This window comes from Cavia porcellus, unplaced genomic scaffold (assembly GCF_034190915.1).
Source record: "Cavia porcellus strain 051 isolate PalLab524CR breed Dunkin Hartley unplaced genomic scaffold, mCavPor4.1 scaffold_26, whole genome shotgun sequence".
Lineage (NCBI taxonomy): Eukaryota > Metazoa > Chordata > Mammalia > Rodentia > Caviidae > Cavia > Cavia porcellus.
The window spans coordinates 22,631,851-22,651,010 of NW_026947509.1; the positions used below are offsets into that span (position 1 = coordinate 22,631,851).

A 19,160-nucleotide genomic window follows, 5' to 3' on the forward strand; every position below is an offset into this window, starting at 1 on the left:
TGGGCCAGCACAGCCGGGGTGGCTGCTTCAGTCTCAGTCTGTCTCACTCTGTCTCACTCCAACTGTTGCTCAGTTCTCTCCATCGCTTTTTAGGATGAGCACACTCTTCATGTGGACAGAGGGGCAGCCTGAACTGGTCCCTACTGTCCTCCCCAGATTGGCCCAGAGCTGCTTTCCCTAAGGGGCTCTCATGGTCAGTTGCTGTCCTCTCCAGAGGTCCTTTTCCTCACTTCACCTGCTCACCCTCAGGGCTTTCCCAGCCTCTCCTGGCCAGCACATTTCAGCTGCAAATTTTTTTTTTGAGACAGGGTCTAAGTATGTAGTGCAGGCTGGCCTTGAACTTACATTGATTATCTTGCCTCAGCCTCCTGAGTGCTGGAATTACAGGCATGCATCACCACACCTGGTTTATTTAACAATCTGTGTCTCTCCAAGTAGACTGGAACTTCTCACAAAGGCAGGGGCCGGACTTTATTATTATACCTAGTGCTTGGAACATATTAAACTCTAACAACCTTTCCTCTTTCCATATTGGGAGATAAGACAGAGTCCTCAGGTGGATTAGAGCTTTGTAGTTATCCTAGGAGGGGTTCGGTCTATCCATTCTTTGTTCATTTGCTTTTGGTATTTGCAACATGACATGCTCCTTAAAACTGGAATTCTTGGCCTAAGTGAACCCAGCCAGCAGAACAGGCATCAGTAAGGAGCTGAACACTTGGTATACATATCTCACTTCCTTTGGATTGATCAAATCAAACATTTATTTATGAACTCCTTGGCCTTATGTAGTTTATATTGAGGGAGGAAAGATGGGTCATTAAATAAGTAATCCTAAGTTTACAAATTTTACAAAAAGGGCAGTAAGGTGTACTTCAGAGACACACAATATGGGGTCCAAGTCTAATCTGAGGAAACAGGGGAAGATTTAAGCTGAGATCCAGAGGGAGAGGAGTTACTCTGAGAACAGGCCCACTGAACTTAGCACATCAGCTGAGCAGTGAGGAGCACGCGGCTCCCCTGTGAATGGGGGAAGAACCATCCATCCTCTGGATCGACTCCTCTTGCATTACCAGAGGTTGGCCAGGGATCCATGCTGGTCTGGAGGGCACATGGGCACTAACTGGAAGAGGCAGTGATGTGTAATTAGGGACCTCTCAGAGCTCACCTCTGATTCAGGTACCACATGGATACCTGTGAAGTCAGTGCCACAAGCACTCTTGGATGCGATATGATTATCAGCAGCAGCAGTTTTAAACTCATTTCTTTATTAATATAGAAAAGGAGCCCAAGACAGCTGGACCAGTAGTAAAAGCACCAGGAGTTAACACTACTCTGGTAAAAGGGTTGGCTTTACAAAAGTGAGGAGCAGGCAGGAGCCGCCCTGCTTCTGGGGCCAGGCCCAGCCTACTGCCCAGACCTAGGAGCAGCACCTGGAGTGAGTTCCTGGGAGAGGGATGACAGGTAATTCAGGGGCGGGATGAGCTGGAGACCATGGCAGGGATCAAGGGTCAGGCAGTGAGAACCATCCTATGGGGACAGGCTGGGGCTGGCTTGGGGCTCCCCACTGGAGAAGGGGCTCTTGATAGGCCAGCTCTGGATGTAGGTAAAAAAATACTGCAGATACCAGTGGGCACGGTGAATCCAGACATGGCCCTGGGGTTTAAGGGCCTTTCTCCCCTCTACCAGGAACCACATTTACTTTATTTATACTACACGTGGGGCTTCAGGGCCCAAGGCACAGAGGAAAGCTAAGAGGCCTCCCATGGGTAGGAGGATGGGGCAAGGAAGGAAGTACTTGAGTAATCCCAGCTTAAGCAGCCAGGAGCAAGACCCAGGGCAGGACAACAGTATTCCTGTATATTGCGGCTAGGACAGGGCAGGCATAGGTGTAAACTCGGCCAGTGAGCAGGACCAGCCCCACTGCAATGGTGCCTGGCTTGAACCGCAGCAAATCAAGTGTGCAATGCGTACTAGGTTCCAGCAGACCCAGAACCACAGTGGGCTGTGTCACCCATGTCTGCCTTGGCCTTTTGCCTCATTTGTCAGTGAGGGCTTGGATGTGACCTCTGAGGTCATGGAAAGGACTCTGTAAGTGAATGGAGCTCCGGACCTGCTCTTGGCAGTTAAGTGGGAACTGATCTTAATTAGTCCATGGATGGAGCCAGCACAGGATGGGAGTGAAGGAGAAGAAAGATGCTCTTGCATGGAACCTACTCAACAAACATTCCAGAGAAAGGATGCAGCGTGGCTCAGTGTTGTCCCTTCACAGTCACCATCTGGTACCTCATGGCCTGGAGAGAATGGGGTGGCAGTGGCAACCCTTTATGTTCTTCCCCATAGTGGGGAGCTCAAGGCCTCCGTGGCTTCTGTCTCCAGCCCTTAGCATGGGATCAAGAGTGCTCTTTTTGACTATGGTCCTATCTTGGGACAGCCCAAGACTCTGCCTGGCTGGCACATGTTAGTTGGTGAGGAAAGGACAGAGATGGGGGGACTAAGCAGACAGGGAGGCGAAAGCGACTCTCTGACTTTCTCCTTCTCCTCTGGTGAGGGCAGCTCAGTCAACTGAGTCACAGATCTCTTCTACCACGGCGTTGAAGATATGTGGTTGGTCCGCATAGACATGGTGGGATGCACCCTCAATTTCCTGCAGAAAGAGGATCCGTGCATAGGATGGTGCTTTATCCTAGGTACTAGAATGCAATCCCACCGTTCCTCCTCCTCTCCTTCGCCTTGCTCACCTGCCACCCACCAGCTCTTATCAGAAACAATGCTCCTTCTTTCTTTTGCATCTTGGGACTTTCTTTTGGGAGCCAATGGATTTCAATATCCCATTCCACTTCCTCTTAGCCTTTTCCTGTATCTTCCCTTCTGTGTCAGCCCCGCTCTGATCTCCTCCGTTCATCAGTAACCCAAGGCCTGAGGGTGGCACCCAGCCTACTTAACCATGCTTATTGGCAAATGAGGGAGAGGGTACGATGAATAAGACTAAAGGAAAAGCAGAGTATGAGGAGACATCTTCATGGTGGCCTCTAATGTTCACGGCCCTGGTTTTGGGTAGAAAAACCAGGGACAGGGCTGGAGAGGCAGCATATGCCTGACTGTTGGGCAAGAACCTGCCTCAGCCCCTACCTATGATATAATAGAGCGAGCAAAACCTTTCAAATCCACTACCCTATTTCAATCTTTCATTCCTCTTTTCCTTGGACTCTGATCCCTCTTCTCTACCCCCAGAATGACAGACTGGCATTCACCCCACAGCATTTCTTGCCCAACTCCCACCAACTGGGTGTGCCTACGTACCAAGTCTCGGACGTAGGAATCCGGCCGCTGCATTTTCACCTTTTTTCCTGTGCTGGTGTCAATCCAGGTGTTGGCCCCGTAGATCATGGTGATGGGCACATCTTTTCGAATTAAGTGAATCCGCTCCAACATGGGGCGCCGGGCCCAGCCAAAGGACTCCATCATGGCCTTGAATGCCGTTTCACCACTGCCAGAAACAAAACAGGGAATGGCAATTAACAGAATAACCCTGACGCAGAATGTGTTGACTTCCTGGTCTTTTGGGGGGCTGGGGCAGCGTATTAGTTATCTTTGAATTCCTGATCTCAAAGCCCAGCACAAGGCTCATCCAATGTGGTAAGATTAGCAGGTGACTGGATTTCCAGAGGTCACAACTGGAAAGGCCCATGGCACTGAGAATAACCCAAGAAGAGAATGTGTTGCTCTTTATTCAATAAATATTTATCTTGGGCTGAGTGAGGGGACACTTGTAGAGGACAGATGAGGTCCCTGCCTCCTGAGCTCACATAGGAAGATTGGGTATTAAATGACTAACCATCTAACTGAACATTTAACTTAAAAGTTTCTGAGGCTTACAAAAGTCTTACAGACAGCTATGAGGCACTCAGACGAGGGACTCAGTTTGAGAGAGCAATGAGGCAGAATTCACCGGAGGTCAACCCTGAACAACAAGTACTGGAACAGTAAAAAGGGTCTCTTCTGGGTCTCTGGAAGTAGGAGGAGTTGTATGAGGACTGAATATTTTGTGTTAAGGGAGAAGCAACAAATGTCAATCTGCTCTACTTTACAGCCTGGTCATTTCCTTCAGTGGAGCTAACTTAGGCCATAGCATGAGGTGTCTGTGGGCTGAGGCAGGCACCAGCTTCCTGGGCTTGTCTGCACCTTTGTGGGAGGTGGGGATGCTGGGGCACTGCTACTCTCTAGCCATGGCCTGGTTAGTGTAGTTATATACTGAGTCTTTTTAGCATCCCTGGGATGAACTCTGCTCAGGCTACTAGAAATGCAAAATGTTTCCTTAAGACATCACAGTGTAGGGGCTGGAGATTTAGCTCAGTGGCATAAGTGCCTGCCTTACAAGCAGGTAGTCGTGAGTTCGATCCCCGGTACTGATAAAAAAGAAAAAGACAAAAAAAAAAAAAAAAAGACAGATAAATTATGGACTTTGGAGTCAGATAAATACGAATTCCAAGGCTGGATGTTTTTTTCAGGATGTCATGTAACTGAACAGAACATATTTTTCTCTTCTACAAATTGGAGAGAATTAAACTTACTTATTAGGCCATGATTAGGAGAATGAAAATATATACAAAGCCACAAAGTTTAGGTGAAGTGAAGTACATAACCCAAACATTTTCCTAAGCCAAAGTTCACATTTTCCATAGGATTGATTATAGAATTTCTTGAACTTGTTAGTTACCAGCACAGTAACTCAAGGAGTTATAAAATAGGGTGATAGTGTTTGAGGAGTGAGGGAGCTGGGTATCCTGATGTCATTGTTGCTTCCTCCTAGCACAAGTTGTTAGATGATAGACTCTGTGGCTGGGAGGTCACTGTACAGAAGCAGGTCCAGAGTTGGGCCTGAGAGACTAGCCCTGAGCCTGCAGAAGCAGAGAGGAGCCAAGAGTGGGAAGCTCAGGGTACCTGATTTGACTCTGGGCTGAGTTTCTACAATGCTGCCTAGCAGGGGACCCCCCACCCCGCTGCTGAGCTCATGTGACATACTGGCTAGACAGCTCCACCTTCCCAGAGCTCCTTGGATTTGTGGCTAACACTGATGGTGCCACTGAAAGGGAAATTCCTACCATCCGGACAGCTTTGGGCTCACAAGAGGTGATTTGGGCAGCCTGGAAAGAGATGGGACAGTGGCCCTGCTTCTGAGATGCCCCCCAGCAGCTCAGGGTGAGGCCTATACAGAGGTGGTGTCACCAATGTGGCTTCATGGTATCAGGCACTAACAGCCACTGCTGTAGGAGAAGATTAAAGATTACTCCCTTGGCTCTGCCCTGGTTGTTAACATTGCTGTGACTGCAGGGTGGGGAGCTGCGGGGTCTGCTGTATGAGTAGAGACAGGTACCCCTACACCTCCAAAAGAAGTGAAAGAATTTCAATTCCAAAATGGTAAACAACTTCTAAGTGAATGAAATGAAATGGGGCCAGGAATATAGCTCAGGGCATAAGCGCCTGCCTAGCAAGCACAAGGTCCTGAGTTTGATTTCCCATCCAAAAAATAAATTAAATGCACACTCTTTCACTCAACAGTTCTCTCTATAGGGATGCATTCTGTGCATGTATTGTGTATGTGTGCAAAGGCTTTGTGCCAGGTCACGTGACACTGTAGACTGAAAATTATGGAGAAATTTGAGAACTGGAAGTCAGGGACAGCAGACTTCATCTCCTCCCTCTTTGCCTTTAAAAAAAATACCAGGATTATGCAATTTTTTCATTTAAAAAAAAAAGAACTTTTAAAATGTTTTCCAGACTCTTATCCATCAGGCCAGCTGCCTATCTCTAAGGAAAAGGGCAGTCCTTCCTCTAGAGGCCAAAGGCATGTGGAAATTAATCCATTATCTTTTACATCCCTAATGTGCCCAACCATGGGGATCTCTCTGGAAATGGTCAAGCCTGCTGGTACCTGTGTTCCCCAGACTTTAGTGCTTTGTGGGGAAGAGAAACCAGGCACAGCACTCTGTAGCTGGAGTTTTATCTCCCAGGGGCCCCCGCAGGCTACGCTGGGAGCCGTCCTCACCTGGGATTCTGTGCATTACAGTGGTAGATATACTCAGATATTGTATCATCTTCGAAGAAGTCTGCAAACTTGCGCTTGAAGTCTGGCCGGAAGCGCTGCACCAGGCCAGGCCCTGGGAGAGGATGAAAACAAGGAGCCAGTTTGGACCATAGAAGGGACGAGATTCCTACAGTGTCTTTTTAAACAACTGTAACCAAAGGTTACAGGTTTATTGCTTTATGCATTTGACATTACAGTGGCACAAAGAATGCAGATGTCTATTGGGAAGCTCCAGATACCTTTGGTGGGTTACCAAAGAATTTACACAGCGACAGTCTAACATTCCTGAGAAACCCGGTTATTCTCAGCTCAGTGAAGTTCTAGAGTCTTTTTCTACAAGGATCACAAGCTCCATAAGAATCTATAGTTGAGATTTTTTTCACAGTCTGAGCTATGTTCTCTTTCTTCCTGGGACCCTTCTGGCTTTTTAATCTTCTGAAGGTAGCAGATAAAACCGGAGCACATCCCAAGAGTCCTCTCATTTTCAGAATATGTGGAGAGGTGACCTTAATAACACTGGCATCTCAGGCTCAGGGCACCCTGTTAAACAGTCTGTTCCTTTCACCTTTATGATACAACAGACGTGAGTATTGGTCCTACTGGTCAATATCTCATCTTCTTTCTTCTGGTCCTCTGTGAAGGGAAGTGTGCCAAGGTTGATCCTTAGTGATTAACTTATAGAAACTGACTACTGAACATTACTTTATAAACATAAAACATCAGTACAAGACATGGGTCACCAATCTTCCAAAAAGGAAATCCACTGTTTATTTCTTCAGAGGAAAAGCTCTCCAGAGAGAAAGGTATAGACAGTGTGAGGGCAGAAGGCTGGAGCTACTCTCCATGGCTGGCTCTCTACCTCCACCTCCTTCTCTCTCTTGTACTCACAGAATCTGCTGACAACGCCTTAGTGCTAGGGGGCACAAAGTAGATTAAGATGTGATCTTGTCTGGAGCAAGGCATGGTTCAGAGGGATCACTGATCCCTCCCTGCCACAGGTGCTGGGGAGTTATGGTTTGGGTTCCAGGGTTAGTCACTGCACCTGAATCATTAACGGGCTGCCATACAGACTCCCATGCAGCAGGATACCCCATAATCCCTTCCTTTCTCTGGAGAGTGTGCCAAAGCACTGGGTAGTTGTTTTTCTCATCTGTTCCTTGCATAAGAAAACTTTTTCCATGCAGATGAAAGGGAAGAAAAACAACCTTCTGAAATCTCAAAGAAGTCTGAGTCAGATTAATGGCTTAAAGTAACCATGCAAGGTCAGTCCCACTGCTGATGAGAGTAAGTGAGGATGATAGGGAAACACATGCAGTGGGGACTGGTTAAATGGGACCGCCCTGGTTGAAGGTGTGAATTAATCCACAGGATACTCACCCCAGGGCCCAGCTACTCGAAGAACAGCCAGAGGATTGGAACGCCCCAGAATAGATGCCACAGCCTTGACCCAGGTTGGAGGTGCACGGATCTCACTGGGGTCTGTCGGTCGCAGTGGAAAGCCCCATGGGTCCACCAGGATAAGGTGCTTAACTCTACATTATGGGAAGAGAAAGGAACACATTTATTTGAGTGACTGTACCATTGCCCTTAAATTTCTTGGAAGGGAGAGAACTATTGGAAATGAATACTGAAAATACTCAGCAAGGCAAGGAATCAGGTCACTAAGGAGAGGGGTGGCTTTTCATTACCTTTCAGGATACTTGATAGAGTAAGAAGTGGCCAGGAATCCTCCCAAACTGTGCCCCAGAAGGATCATACTGGGGATCCCCATAGACTCCCGCCACGTTTCTATTGAGGTCACAAACTCATCCTCGGCACCCTCTGCGTCCCTTGGGAAGGTTGGCCTTGAGCTTCTCCCAAAGCCGAGCAGATCGAAGGTGTGCAGCGTGCGGCGGGCACTCAGCGAATCCATGTTGAGGATCCAGAGCCCCACACCACCCCCAAAGCCATGCACCATCACGAGTGGGGTGCGGTCCTTTTGCTCGGGGCTCACAGTCACCGTCCAGATCTTGTTCTGGTTTGGGAGGGACACATATCGGGCCAGGAACTTGTTCTGAAGACCTGGAAAGGAGAGAACACCATGGTGAATCAACACTACTTCCTGATGGCAAAAGCCACTCTGCCTGGACTCTGCCTGTCCTCGAGGTTTTTCTCTCCATTTCTCAGCCCTTCCCAACTCCCTTAGCTCTTCCTTCCCTAAACCCTCTGACCGCTGAGAAAGACCAAACTTTAAGGAAGGTGTTCTGAGATCTCTTCTTGACTAGGCCTCCACCTGTCTTCAGCCTGCCTAGCTTAGTCTTAGCAAGAATTCTACTAAGACAGGGTTCCAAGAATCTCCTTACCCTTTATATGTGATTAAAGTCTTTATTCCCTACCTTTTATGTCTAAGTCCTTTTCTTTCATTCATAATGAAACCTATTAAGTCAGCTTAGTAAGAACTCCCCATCCTTGATACCTCTTCTTAATTATTTTCTATCCAGTGACCTCTTCAATTGGAGTCTTGCTATGCAGTTCAGGTTGCTTTGAGCTCACTATGTATCCCAACTCATGGTGATCTTGCCTCAGCCTTCTGAGTGCTGGGATTACAGGCACACACCACCACACTTGGCCTTCTTTTCAGTTTTAAATTTCCACTTGTTGCCGGGCGTAGTGGCTCACCCCTGTAATCCCAGCACTGAGGTGGCTGAGGTGGGAGGACTGTTGTGAGTTCGAGACCTGCTTGGGCTACAAAGTGAGCTCAAGGCCAGCCTGAACTGCATAGCGAGATCCCATCTCAAAAAAAAAAAAAAAAGACAAAAAAAAAAAAAAAATTCCCTCTTGTCTTTGGAGGATTCAGAATTGAGCCTGAGCTCTTGCTCTTATTCCAGTAGTCTTAGTCTTCCTAACTCATTTAATTACTCCGATTTTTTTTTCCTTTTGCAACACATACCCTAAAGAATTTAAATCCAAGCATAATACGTGGACTATGTAGATTATAGGTATCAGAGGAGCCATCTTATTCCTTGAGGCTGTGTGCCACACTCCCTTGGGGCCCAGGGTGACAGAAACACCACTGAGTTGAGCTTTTGTGTCCACTGCTCTTGAAGTGGTGTGTGCTTATGACCTGACAAGTGGGCAGAACTGTGCTCCAGCCAGCGGGGAGGGTGATGGGGCTGTGCTGAGTCCTGGGCTTACTGCTCACAGATGCTGAGGCGGGGCAGTGTCTGCTCTGCTGCTATGGCCATAGTGACTCCGTGCAGCAGCCCCGGGGAAGTGGCCTGGGTTCTTTTGAGCCAGTATCTACTGCTGTTCTCGGGATGCCTGTCCCAGCGCAACACTGACCATGACAACTGGTCCCAAACTGGGACTAGCTGAGATAGGTGGTGGCCTTAGCTCAATAGAGCACAGGAAACCTCCATGCTAGAGAGTATAGGCTTCTGGCCCTTGGGTACGAAGATGGCGAATTAAGAGGTGCTTGTGTGTTTAGGAAACAGAGGAAGAGAAGGAAGACAGTGGAACAGGATGGGGAGACAGGCAGCATGCATATATGTATGTGTCTATGAATGTGTATTAGCGCATAATACTATGGAGAGGGTTTGCATAAAGTTGTAGGATGTGGCAGGAATGGGCACAGCTGGGGAGAAGCTGACAGAGGAATTTGGTGTCTTGTGTGAATCCCTCTAATCACTGACATCTCCTCCTCCCACACAGGAATCAGTGGGCTTGGTGTAACCAGCTCCGGGCAGATCCCACAACCTTTCTGGAAGACAGGACAAACTGTTCCTTCTACTTACACTGGAGGATCCTGGCTTCCACATTCTTCAGCTGAGACATGGAAGTGGGACGCCACGCGGGCAGCCAGCTGCTCAGCCAGCCTTGAGGCCTGGGACAGGGAGACACAGATACTTATTGGCAACACTGGAAAGGTTGCTTTTCGGCCTTGCTGAGAGTTAGCAGAGTTATCTGGGTACAGGGTGTTTCCCAGCCTCGGGAGAGCTGCCCACGAAGGCAGTGGGCAGTGCCATCCCTGCCTGATAGACTGATCCGCTTCCCAGGTAAATGGTTGCTCACACCCTGCCACTCAGCACACTCAGCTGTGTGTATATCGTTTACAACGCTCTTTCACACTCATTATCGCATTCAACTCTCTTTTGTTATTGGTTATCTTATTTGTGTTGAAGAAAATCAGGAAGGGAGAGAAAGCAACTTGTAACTAACAGTTCAGTTATCCCTTGCCATCCCCAGGCGAGCTGTTCCTTCAAGGTGATACAGAAAGATTCCCATGCTACCTGTGCTCCTGGCCCTCCTCCACACCTCTAGAAGTACGGAGCATGTGTCAGTGCCCAAACACATTCTCGGGTAATCACTAAGCCCCACCCTAAAGAAGCAGACGAGGCAGGTAAGAGGCTGGAGGAGGGAGACCTAGGTTCAAGTCCTGCTATCATTCCTTGGTAGGACACAGATTACCTCTGGCCTTGTTTTCCAGATTGTAAAGTGAGTAAAGAGCTGGCCCATGCCCTTATCCCATGTAGAACACTGTGAAACAGACAAGCTAATTCATCCTACTTTCTCTTTCAAATCCAGTACCTTTAAGTCATTACAGAGTAGTGATTAAAAGTACCATCTTTGAAATTAAAAAGTGAAAAACATCCCAGGATCTCAATTGTAGTCCTGCACTCTCACTGGCGCTGGCCTGTTAACGCATCTTTGTGTGTAGATTTGTAAGAACCTTGTCAGATGCCGACCACAAATTAGACGCTCAGCAGTTTTCATTCTTTCTTTCCCATCACACATATTATTTCTCTTTTCTTGAACTCTGCCTTAGTAAAAGGAGTTCAGGACACACACCAACAGCTACAGGAAGGGCCCATGAACATCAGCGCTATCAGTATGATTTTGTGAGGGAACCATTACCCTTTCTGTGAAAACCCTTCAGTACTCAGTGGGCATCTTGATGAATCATTTGGCCCTTAGAATTTTAAGGAGGATGTTTCTTTGGAAATCCAGTCTCTTTGTTTTACTGACTGCAACACCACAAGAGAGATCGTACTAAAAGTTAGGAAAAGGAACAGAACTAGAAGCCAAATCTCAAATCCAGGTTTCTCAGTTTCTCTTCCTGGGTTCTTCCAACTTGTATTTCAAGACCAAAAAATGAACATTCAGAGTATACGACCATGCTGGCACTTGTCTCTCTGTTTTCTGAAGGAAGAAGTGATCCAAAGTTGGAGGCTAGAGTTCTAATCCAGCGCTGCCACTTACCAGAAAGTCTTTGTCAGTTTTTTCATCATTTAAAAAGAGAGTATCTATTTCATGGGGGTTTTATTTTGCTTTATTTTATTTTGTGATACTGGGAAATGACTCCAAGGCCTTTGCACTGAGCTACCCCTCTACCCCTTTTTCTAAGTGTTATTTTGAGACAGGGTCTTGCTGAGGTATGCAGGTGAGGTTCTAACTTGTGATCCTCCTGCTTCAGCCTTTGAGAGCTCAGATTGCAGGTGTGCACTACCACATGTGATCAGACTGTTACAAGCATTAGTTAATATAGCTAAATCACACAGAATAGTGCCTAGCACAAGATAAACTCCCAGGAAATATTCTTTCCCTCAGCTAAATATAAGCTACCTCTATTCCCACTGTCTTGCAAATAGAAACTTTTTTTTTTTTTTTTTGGTCTTTTTCCTTGTTATCGGTACCGGGGATTGAACTCACGACTGCCTGCTTGCAAGGCAGGTGCTTATGCCGCTGAGCTAAATCCCCAGCCCCTCAAATAGAAACTCTTGAAAAATGTTTGCAGTCTGAAAGAAAAACTCGGGAATAGTAGTACATCAATGGTTTTAGCCAGATGAGAGCTATCAGGCTTAACCAACGTAATCCTAGTCAGATCCTATAATTTTTTAAATAGTTTACTGGAATTCCTTGTTGGCTTGAAGCATGAAGACCAGGCCCACAGAATTTTTTCTCTCAAGAGATAAGCCTTTCACATCAGGGAGAGGGTGACAGGTTAGGTCACAACACCTGGGCCTCACATTGTCCAAAACAGAGCTCATAAGAAATGCCATCCCCTGGAAAGGCACCACAGGTGTTCAGCAGGTATTTATGAGAAGTGTCTCACTTTGACTTTCTTCCAAAAATATAACAGGTAAAGTAGCAGAAGTGGCTCCTGATACATTGTATCTGCTCAGTACCATTGGAGAGGTTAAGTGCAGATGTGGGAAACTTTGAGATAAGGATCAGAGAAGCACCCTAGCCATGAACTCAGCCTGGTGGGAGTAAAGCCAAAAGTGGAGAGAAGCTCACTGTCTAGGGCTTCTATGATCTTGGGCAAACCTTTCAAAGTCAACAGCCTGAGTTTCTTTATTTGTATATCAGGGCTGAATGACTTGTATCTCTTCCAGCTCTAATAATCTATTTCTCTAAGTCTTTGAAAACATTGTTAATTTTCACTTGGAAAAACTATCTTAGCAACGCCCTCCTGGACAGGACCTTCCAGCCTAAGGAAGCGATTTATTAATGTCATCAAGCTAATTTGTTCTCCTGGACTATCAATTCTACAGATCCAAAAGGTCCAGAAAAGGCCTTGCACCGGTGAAACCCAAGGCATGGCCTGGCGCTGAGTCATTCTGGAAACAACTTTTCCTTGCTGTCAGACCGCAATTTGCTAGTCACACCACCTACAGGTGGCATCCCAAACCTGACGCCCTTGGTTAAAAACAAAACAAAATAAAACCAGCAAATCTAACAAAACTGTGGAAACCACTGGGTTAAGGATGTGAGACTAAAAGCATTATCGATTAGGGGTGCAAACAGCAACATGTCATGGCAGGCAAGAGCTGAAGAAACTTGTATGCCCATCACTCCACACGATCCAGCGCAGTGGAGACCTCTCCCTCCTTCCCCCGCCTCCCCGGGGCCGGGCCAGGACCCGCAGTTTTCACGGGGTCCGCTGAGGTCGGTCCTGGGGCGTCCGGACTACCGCCCGCTGCAGCCCCCCGCACGCGCGTCCCACGACCTTGCGTTTGGGGAGCTCTCGCGCGTTAGCACCAACTGAGGGGCAACGGAGAAGACTAAGTGGAAAAAGTCAGAATCACTGAGCTGCAGGCGAAGCTCATCCACCACCGCTCGCTCCCAGGCGCTGCCAGCCGCCTCTTCTGGCAAAAGCAAAGCAGGAAAACGCAAGCCCCAGCCCTTCCTGGTGTAGCCGACCTGAGACAGGAAAGGTGGGAAGGTGTCTAACACTGTTCCTCAGCCACAGACAGTCCCGGGATCGCGGCCCAGAGAGAGACAGAGAGAGAGAAAGACGGGATTAACTCACTGCTGCTCCAGATCATCAGCCATAGTAAACAAGCCCTGCAGGGTCGAGCTGAGCCAGCCCATCCCTCCGCCTGACGCCAGCACCAGCTGACCCAGAAAGTCTCGGGTAGCGAGGGGGCGTGGCCTGCTAGGGGGCGGGGCTCCCGGGCTGGGGGGGAGGGGGAGGGGAGGGGAGGGGGGAGAGGAGGGGTGGAGTGTGGGGGTGGGGGTCTGTTCTGGTTGTGCGAGCTCCAAGCAGAGATGAAAGCGGGTGGGGGGAAGGGGTGGGGTGGGGTGGGGGTGGTAAATAGGGAGAGAGGAGCGTCACAAAAGAGGACAGCGATCCTAGCAAGATTTGGGGGACAGTGAGGAAGGCAGGTAGTGCTAAAAATCGAAGTCCTTTCCGGGAGCGCCTTCAGTTCTCCCTTCTCTCGTAATTGAAAAGCTCACACTCTCTCTGGGCTTCCTCTATAACTGCCTTCCGAGAAGCACACCCCTTGGGAGTTCCATATCATAAGATGCTTCAGAGGTTTGTGGAGACTTCACTGGTTGCTTCTCACAAAGGGCCTGGGGGCCAGGTTTCAGAAACAAAAACAAAACACAAAACAAAACCAGAATGCCTAGTTACATTTAAACTTCAGAGTAAAGAAATTTTTTAAGACTATGTTAAAAAAAAAAAAAAAAAGTATGTCTCCTGCAAATATTTGAGACCTAACTGAGAGTCCTGTAATTTTATTCTTTTACAACCTGCCAGGATGGGCTTTCCTCTGTTCTGGAGATGAGTTCGGCCCCAGCTTAGTTATCAGAGAAACTGCGCCTCTGCGCCCAGGCCTCTCCTGTCTGGAGGACCCCGCACCTGCTGAGAGTAGGGACAGTAGCCACACCAACCTCTGCGGCTTGGTCTGCATTAGGTTTGTGGGTGTGCGCGTGTGGGAGATGTGGAGAATTCATCAGGGCCTTCAGCAGAAGAGTCAGATCCGCAAGTTGGCTACAGTTACTTGGGGTTTACTGAGACTCAGTAATTAGGAGCATACGTGCAGGGGTCAGAAGTCTGGTTTTAGGTCCCTGTTGGCTTGGCTGTGTATCCATTGTGCTCAGCTGAGCCAGTTATTTTGTGTCTCTAATTTCTTCCTCTGATTTATGTCTTGTAAGAGTTAACTAAGTTAATTCAAATAGACATTTAGTAGACTTTCCTACTAAAATGTTACTTGCTATTATTATTCAAAGCCAAGCATTACATTAGACACTAAGAACAGGATTAACAAAAGGAAACAAATAATCTGCTCTCCAAGTGTACAGAGACTTTCTATTTGCTGTGCATGGTTCCAGATTGTTACTACTTTTGTAGAGCTGGCAACTTTGATTTATTTCTTTATTTTGAGACAGGATCTTGCTATAGAGTTCAGGCTGGCCTTGAACTCATTAGGTAGCCCAGGTTGGCCTCAGCTCATGACAATCCTCCTGCATCAGCCTCCTCAGTGCTGGGATCATAGGCCTATGCCACTACTAGTAAATGCAAAGTCTACAGCCCAGGCATGGTTGTGCATGCCTATGATCCCAGCACTTGGGAGACTGAGGCAGGGGATCACTATAAATTCGAGGCCAGCCTGGAATATAAAGTGAATTCAAGGCCAGCATGAACTCCACAGTGAAACCCCATCTCAAAACAAAACAAAACAACACAAGCAAAAGTCTACTGAAGAAGAAAGTTACCTATAAAATAATATATTAAATGCCATGGGCTTTGGGAGTTATATTTTAAATTGTGTCACAGAGGAAATTCCAGGCTATCTCACTCGAGGACAATACAATCTCCCACCTTCCTGAAAACCAGTAAGATGGAGAACTTTTTGAGCTGAAATTTTTGAAGTAAAGCTAGAACTGGTATTGAACTCTCCACAGCTCGAATCATGAAGGCAGTACAGGGAATCATTTGTATTTTGTTTCTGTGTGTGTCAAATTAGCTTTAAAGTACTGTGTACTTGGAAGCAGGAAACTGGAATACACAGAATTTGCCTTTTTAAATTAAAGTTAATAGATCCTCTGAGATGTCCACAGAGCTGGGATAACAGGGGTTGACTGGATCTGTTAGAATTATACACAGCAGAAGGAACTCTCACTGCCCAGATAGGCTTCTGGGGAGAAAATGTATGGTGTCTTTTCTCCCTTCTTTAAGACAGGATGCATGATAGACAAATGTGAAAATATACATCCTATCTTCCATATGTGTAATTAGATGTGTAATTAAAGTATTAGTACAGGGGCTGGGGATTTAGCTCAGCGGCATAAGCGCCTGCCTTGTAAGCAGGCAGTCGTTGAGTTCGATCCCCGTTACCAATAAAAAGGAAAAAGGCAAAAAAAAAAAAAAGTATTAATACAGCCATTATAGGTGGAAACTAATTCCACAACTCTTTTTCCTGAGCCTCTATGTTATCATTAAACATTCCAAAGGCAGGTGGAGCTGATAAACTAATATTCCAGCCTGGCCACGATAGACTGCTCTTTGGTTTCAAACAAGTGTCATTGCCTTTTGAATGAACTATGAACTAGGTATGGCTATGAACTAGGTATGACTCCTAGATTAAATATAGAACTAAGTGAAATAGCTCTGGATTTGCTCTGTCCATATGTGCCTACTTTAGTTTTAAATTAAAATAATCAAAATGGCTTTGGTCACTCTAGACCAGCACTCAGCAGCCTCATATGTTCAGCTGTGATTATGCCGGAGAGCACAGAGACACTCATCATCACAGAAAACTCCCGGACAGGGCAGTGTTGCCCAGGCACCGATGATTTCAGCTTCCTGTTGTAGGGAGAGCAGCAGTGCACTTTGTTATTAATGACCACTAACTACTTTCCAAGGATTAAATACTACCCTTGGAAAGGACGATATGATAGATTCTCTTTGGTGGCGGGGATTTTTATAAGGGAGGGAGATGAAACAAAACTGACTGTAAATTGTCCCCTTCCCTCAGGGAGTGAAAGGATGAAGTGTTAGGCTCACTGAAGGTATCTGCTGCTTGTCCTGGACTTGCATCAGAAACTTGATACTTTCAGAATCTGATTTCGTACTGCTTGCAATCCTACGTCCCTTAAAATTTTCCTTCTGAAAGTAATAGTCTGTTTTATCTATTTGTTTGGAAACATGAAGGGAATTTTGGTTTAACTGAGGCTGAAGTTGAAGAGGTAGACTGTTACATGACTTTTGCTGCTCAGTTTGGAGGATTTGTCTCTGTCTTTGTCTTTGCCTCTCTTTCTCTCTCGACAGAGTATGCTATGTAGTTCAGGCTGGTCTTGAACTCCAGGTAACCCTCCTACCTCAGCCTGCTGAATGCTAGATTACAGGGGTGCATCACCACACCCATCTTGAATTTGTGTTTCTTTTAGTAAATAATGTAATTTCTTATTATGGGGAAATATGATTAATATAATGGATTTTGCCCTTATGGGAGGAGCCCTTGAACCTTTTCACTGTTTTATGATGTCGAGTGTTTTAATAATGAAACCTCTAAGGCTTGAGATAGAAGAAATAAGGACAGGTAGAAAGGAGACAAGGAAACGCAATTTTTTTTTGTCTCCCTTATTATCTTAAAACTGTGGGTGAGATTCATGCTCAGCTCTGCAGGTAGGCATGCCAATCATTCAGAAGGTTATTAGTGCTAAATGTTACCTGGTGTGCCTCATGCTTTTTCAAGACTGAGGTATTAAGATAAGGGTAATTTTCAAGGTTTTCAAGATACTCAGTTGCCATTTTTCCCAGTTGCAAACTCGTTCAAGTAATGCCCAGAAGTCTTCAAACCTTCAAGGATTCTAGAAAAGCAGACCTTTGCAGACCAGCCACCCAATGATAAGATCACCTCCCCTCCAGCAGGAGCAATTGTTCCTTGACAAACACTGAGGCAGTCCTCCCTCCTGAACAAGGAAAATCATCTTGGATACAATCCAAATTGACTGTCAAGCCGCAATGAATCCCGTAGAACCATGGACACCCAAACTGTGAAACAGACAGACCGCACCATGTCCTAATGCAGCTAATCCTTTTTTTTTTTTTTTTTCACATCAGTAATGAAACTCAGGACCTTGTGCTTGACTGTGCTGCTAAGCTATATTCCCCCAGCCTCACCCCGGTGCCCAGCTAACTCTTAAAAGCTGATCTCATGCTTTTGTGGGCGGGCCAGTCTGAGTCACCCCATCACAGCGTGCCCCATGCAAGGTAGAGATCCAAGCTGGAGTCTCTTTCATATTCTCCTTTACTTTCTTTCCTTCTTTTTTTTTTTTGGTACCTAGGATTGAACTCATGACCTCACACTTGCAAGGCAGGCGCTTATGCCTCCGAGCTAAATCCCCAGCCCCCTCCTTTACTTTCTAACTCTGCCTAATAAATGTACATTATGCCTTATACTGAGGCAGTATGAAATTATTTTGGGGTGTGTTGTGAGACAAGAACCTTCTGAGTGGGCTGAGTTGAGGTCCCTATCTCTTTTTTTAGAGGGATCTCCTTGAATCCCTCTAAGGACAAGTCTACTCTGACTTCTGTTTCAATTTATAAACTTGATTTGCACTCTTAAGAGCCATCTGATTTGTAGTCCTTTAGTGCCATCTTTTTTGTGTTTAAAATATTGTGGGCCCTGTAGTTTGGTCAACTTCTAATTGTTCTGAGAAACAGAGAAAGAAGATGAAAGGATTTTGGCCCAGTTGGGACTCGGTAGCCAGTAAAGCCTTGGAGGCAGAACCAAGGGGCTCCATCTTCCCCGCCCCTAGGAATTTACCTGTGGTGTGAAATGAATACCAACGGACTACCTATGCATCACTAATGCCCCGTAGGCTCCACCTCAAACCTAAGCCACATGTAATGCCCCCACTCCACATGTTGGATGGAGAGAATGCCAGCCCCCGGAGACACTGGAGGGTCAGGGGGTCTCTCCCCGCATTCTTAAAATAAAGGTCATTTATATTTCATACTTCTTATCTTTTCAGCCATGCCACAATTCTATCAGCAGATATAGTTAATTATCATGACTCATGATGACCAATGACCAAACATCAAATATTTACTGGGTGTCGACCATTATGTAAAGTGCTTAATACTATCTCATTTAATCCTCACAGCATTCCAATAATTCAGGTATTATTTTCACTTTATAGAAAAAGAAAATAAAATTGTCAGACTAAATAACCTGTTTTGATTAAGCAACTAGTCAACAATATAATCAAATATAGCACAAGTCTGTCTGACTCTAGAGCTTGCACTCTTACTCAACATTATGGATATAAATTTTTACATATATTAAAGTTCTGAAATATGTTAGTTAAATATATTAGCAATTCCCCACTGACAGATCAGTTAAGTAGAATCATAAATTGAATACAAAACAAGATCTTTTCTTGTTGTTTTAAGGAGTCCAAAAAAGTTTCGTTTTATTACTAGTAGGTCTTTGCAGGTCTTGAAAAGGGATGCAAAGTCAATTAAAAAACAAACAAACAAAAAAAAAAACAAACCTCTTCTGTTCTCCTGGGGGAATTCCTGATTGATGACAACACCAAAGGCAGCAAAACATAAGGGGAAAACTGCTGGAGGAGCCTGACTGGTGGCATAGAAACCTTGAGGAATTCACTTTTGAATGATTAAAAAGCATCAGCAAGGGCTTGTGGCATTTGAAGTGGAATACTGGGGAGGAAACTCACTATTTGCTGGTGAGACAGGAAGAAAGGTTCAGTTGTGGGGGACACTGATGCTTCTTGCCATATTATGTCAAATAGGGTAGTCAACATTTTTCTTTTCAATAACATTGAGAGGGTTTAGGCT

The 19,160-nt window shown here is 46.0% G+C and overlaps 1 protein-coding gene across 2 annotated transcripts; it reads right to left on the reverse strand.

The window, feature by feature from the left end:
- Window positions 1-1,248: 1,248 nt before the first annotated feature.
- Window positions 1,249-13,494, reverse strand: Abhd4 (abhydrolase domain containing 4, N-acyl phospholipase B). Of its 2 annotated transcripts, none has more exons than XM_003474505.5 (7): window positions 13,377-13,494; window positions 9,859-9,947; window positions 7,774-8,146; window positions 7,463-7,617; window positions 6,047-6,158; window positions 3,301-3,487; window positions 1,249-2,644 (listed from the first exon to the last, which is right to left on the reverse strand). In XM_003474505.5, exons 1-7 carry the CDS (start codon window positions 13,436-13,438, stop codon window positions 2,555-2,557), a joined length of 1,068 nt encoding a protein of 355 aa, XP_003474553.1. In that variant the 5' UTR covers window positions 13,439-13,494; the 3' UTR covers window positions 1,249-2,554. The 2 variants fall into 2 exon arrangements, with proteins under 2 accessions (XP_003474553.1, XP_005005711.1); XM_005005654.3 differs by having other exon boundaries at window positions 13,268-13,427.
- Between the last annotated feature and the right edge of the window lie 5,666 nt (window positions 13,495-19,160).

What these genes read in the sequence shown, in the direction of transcription:
- Abhd4 (XM_003474505.5), bottom strand. Translation starts at nt 13,438, where the DNA reads ATGGGCTGGCTCAGCTCGACCCTGCAGGGCTTGTTTACTATGGCTGAT. An exon ending in GGAAGCCAGGATCCTCCAGT is followed by an intron (nt 8,147 to 9,858) that starts GTAAGTAGAAGG and finishes TCTCCTTTCCAG; the next exon opens with GTCTTCAGAACAAGTTCCTG. An exon ending in ATTCCTACGTCCGAGACTTG is followed by an intron (nt 2,645 to 3,300) that starts GTACGTAGGCAC and finishes CTCTTTCTGCAG; the next exon opens with GAAATTGAGGGTGCATCCCA.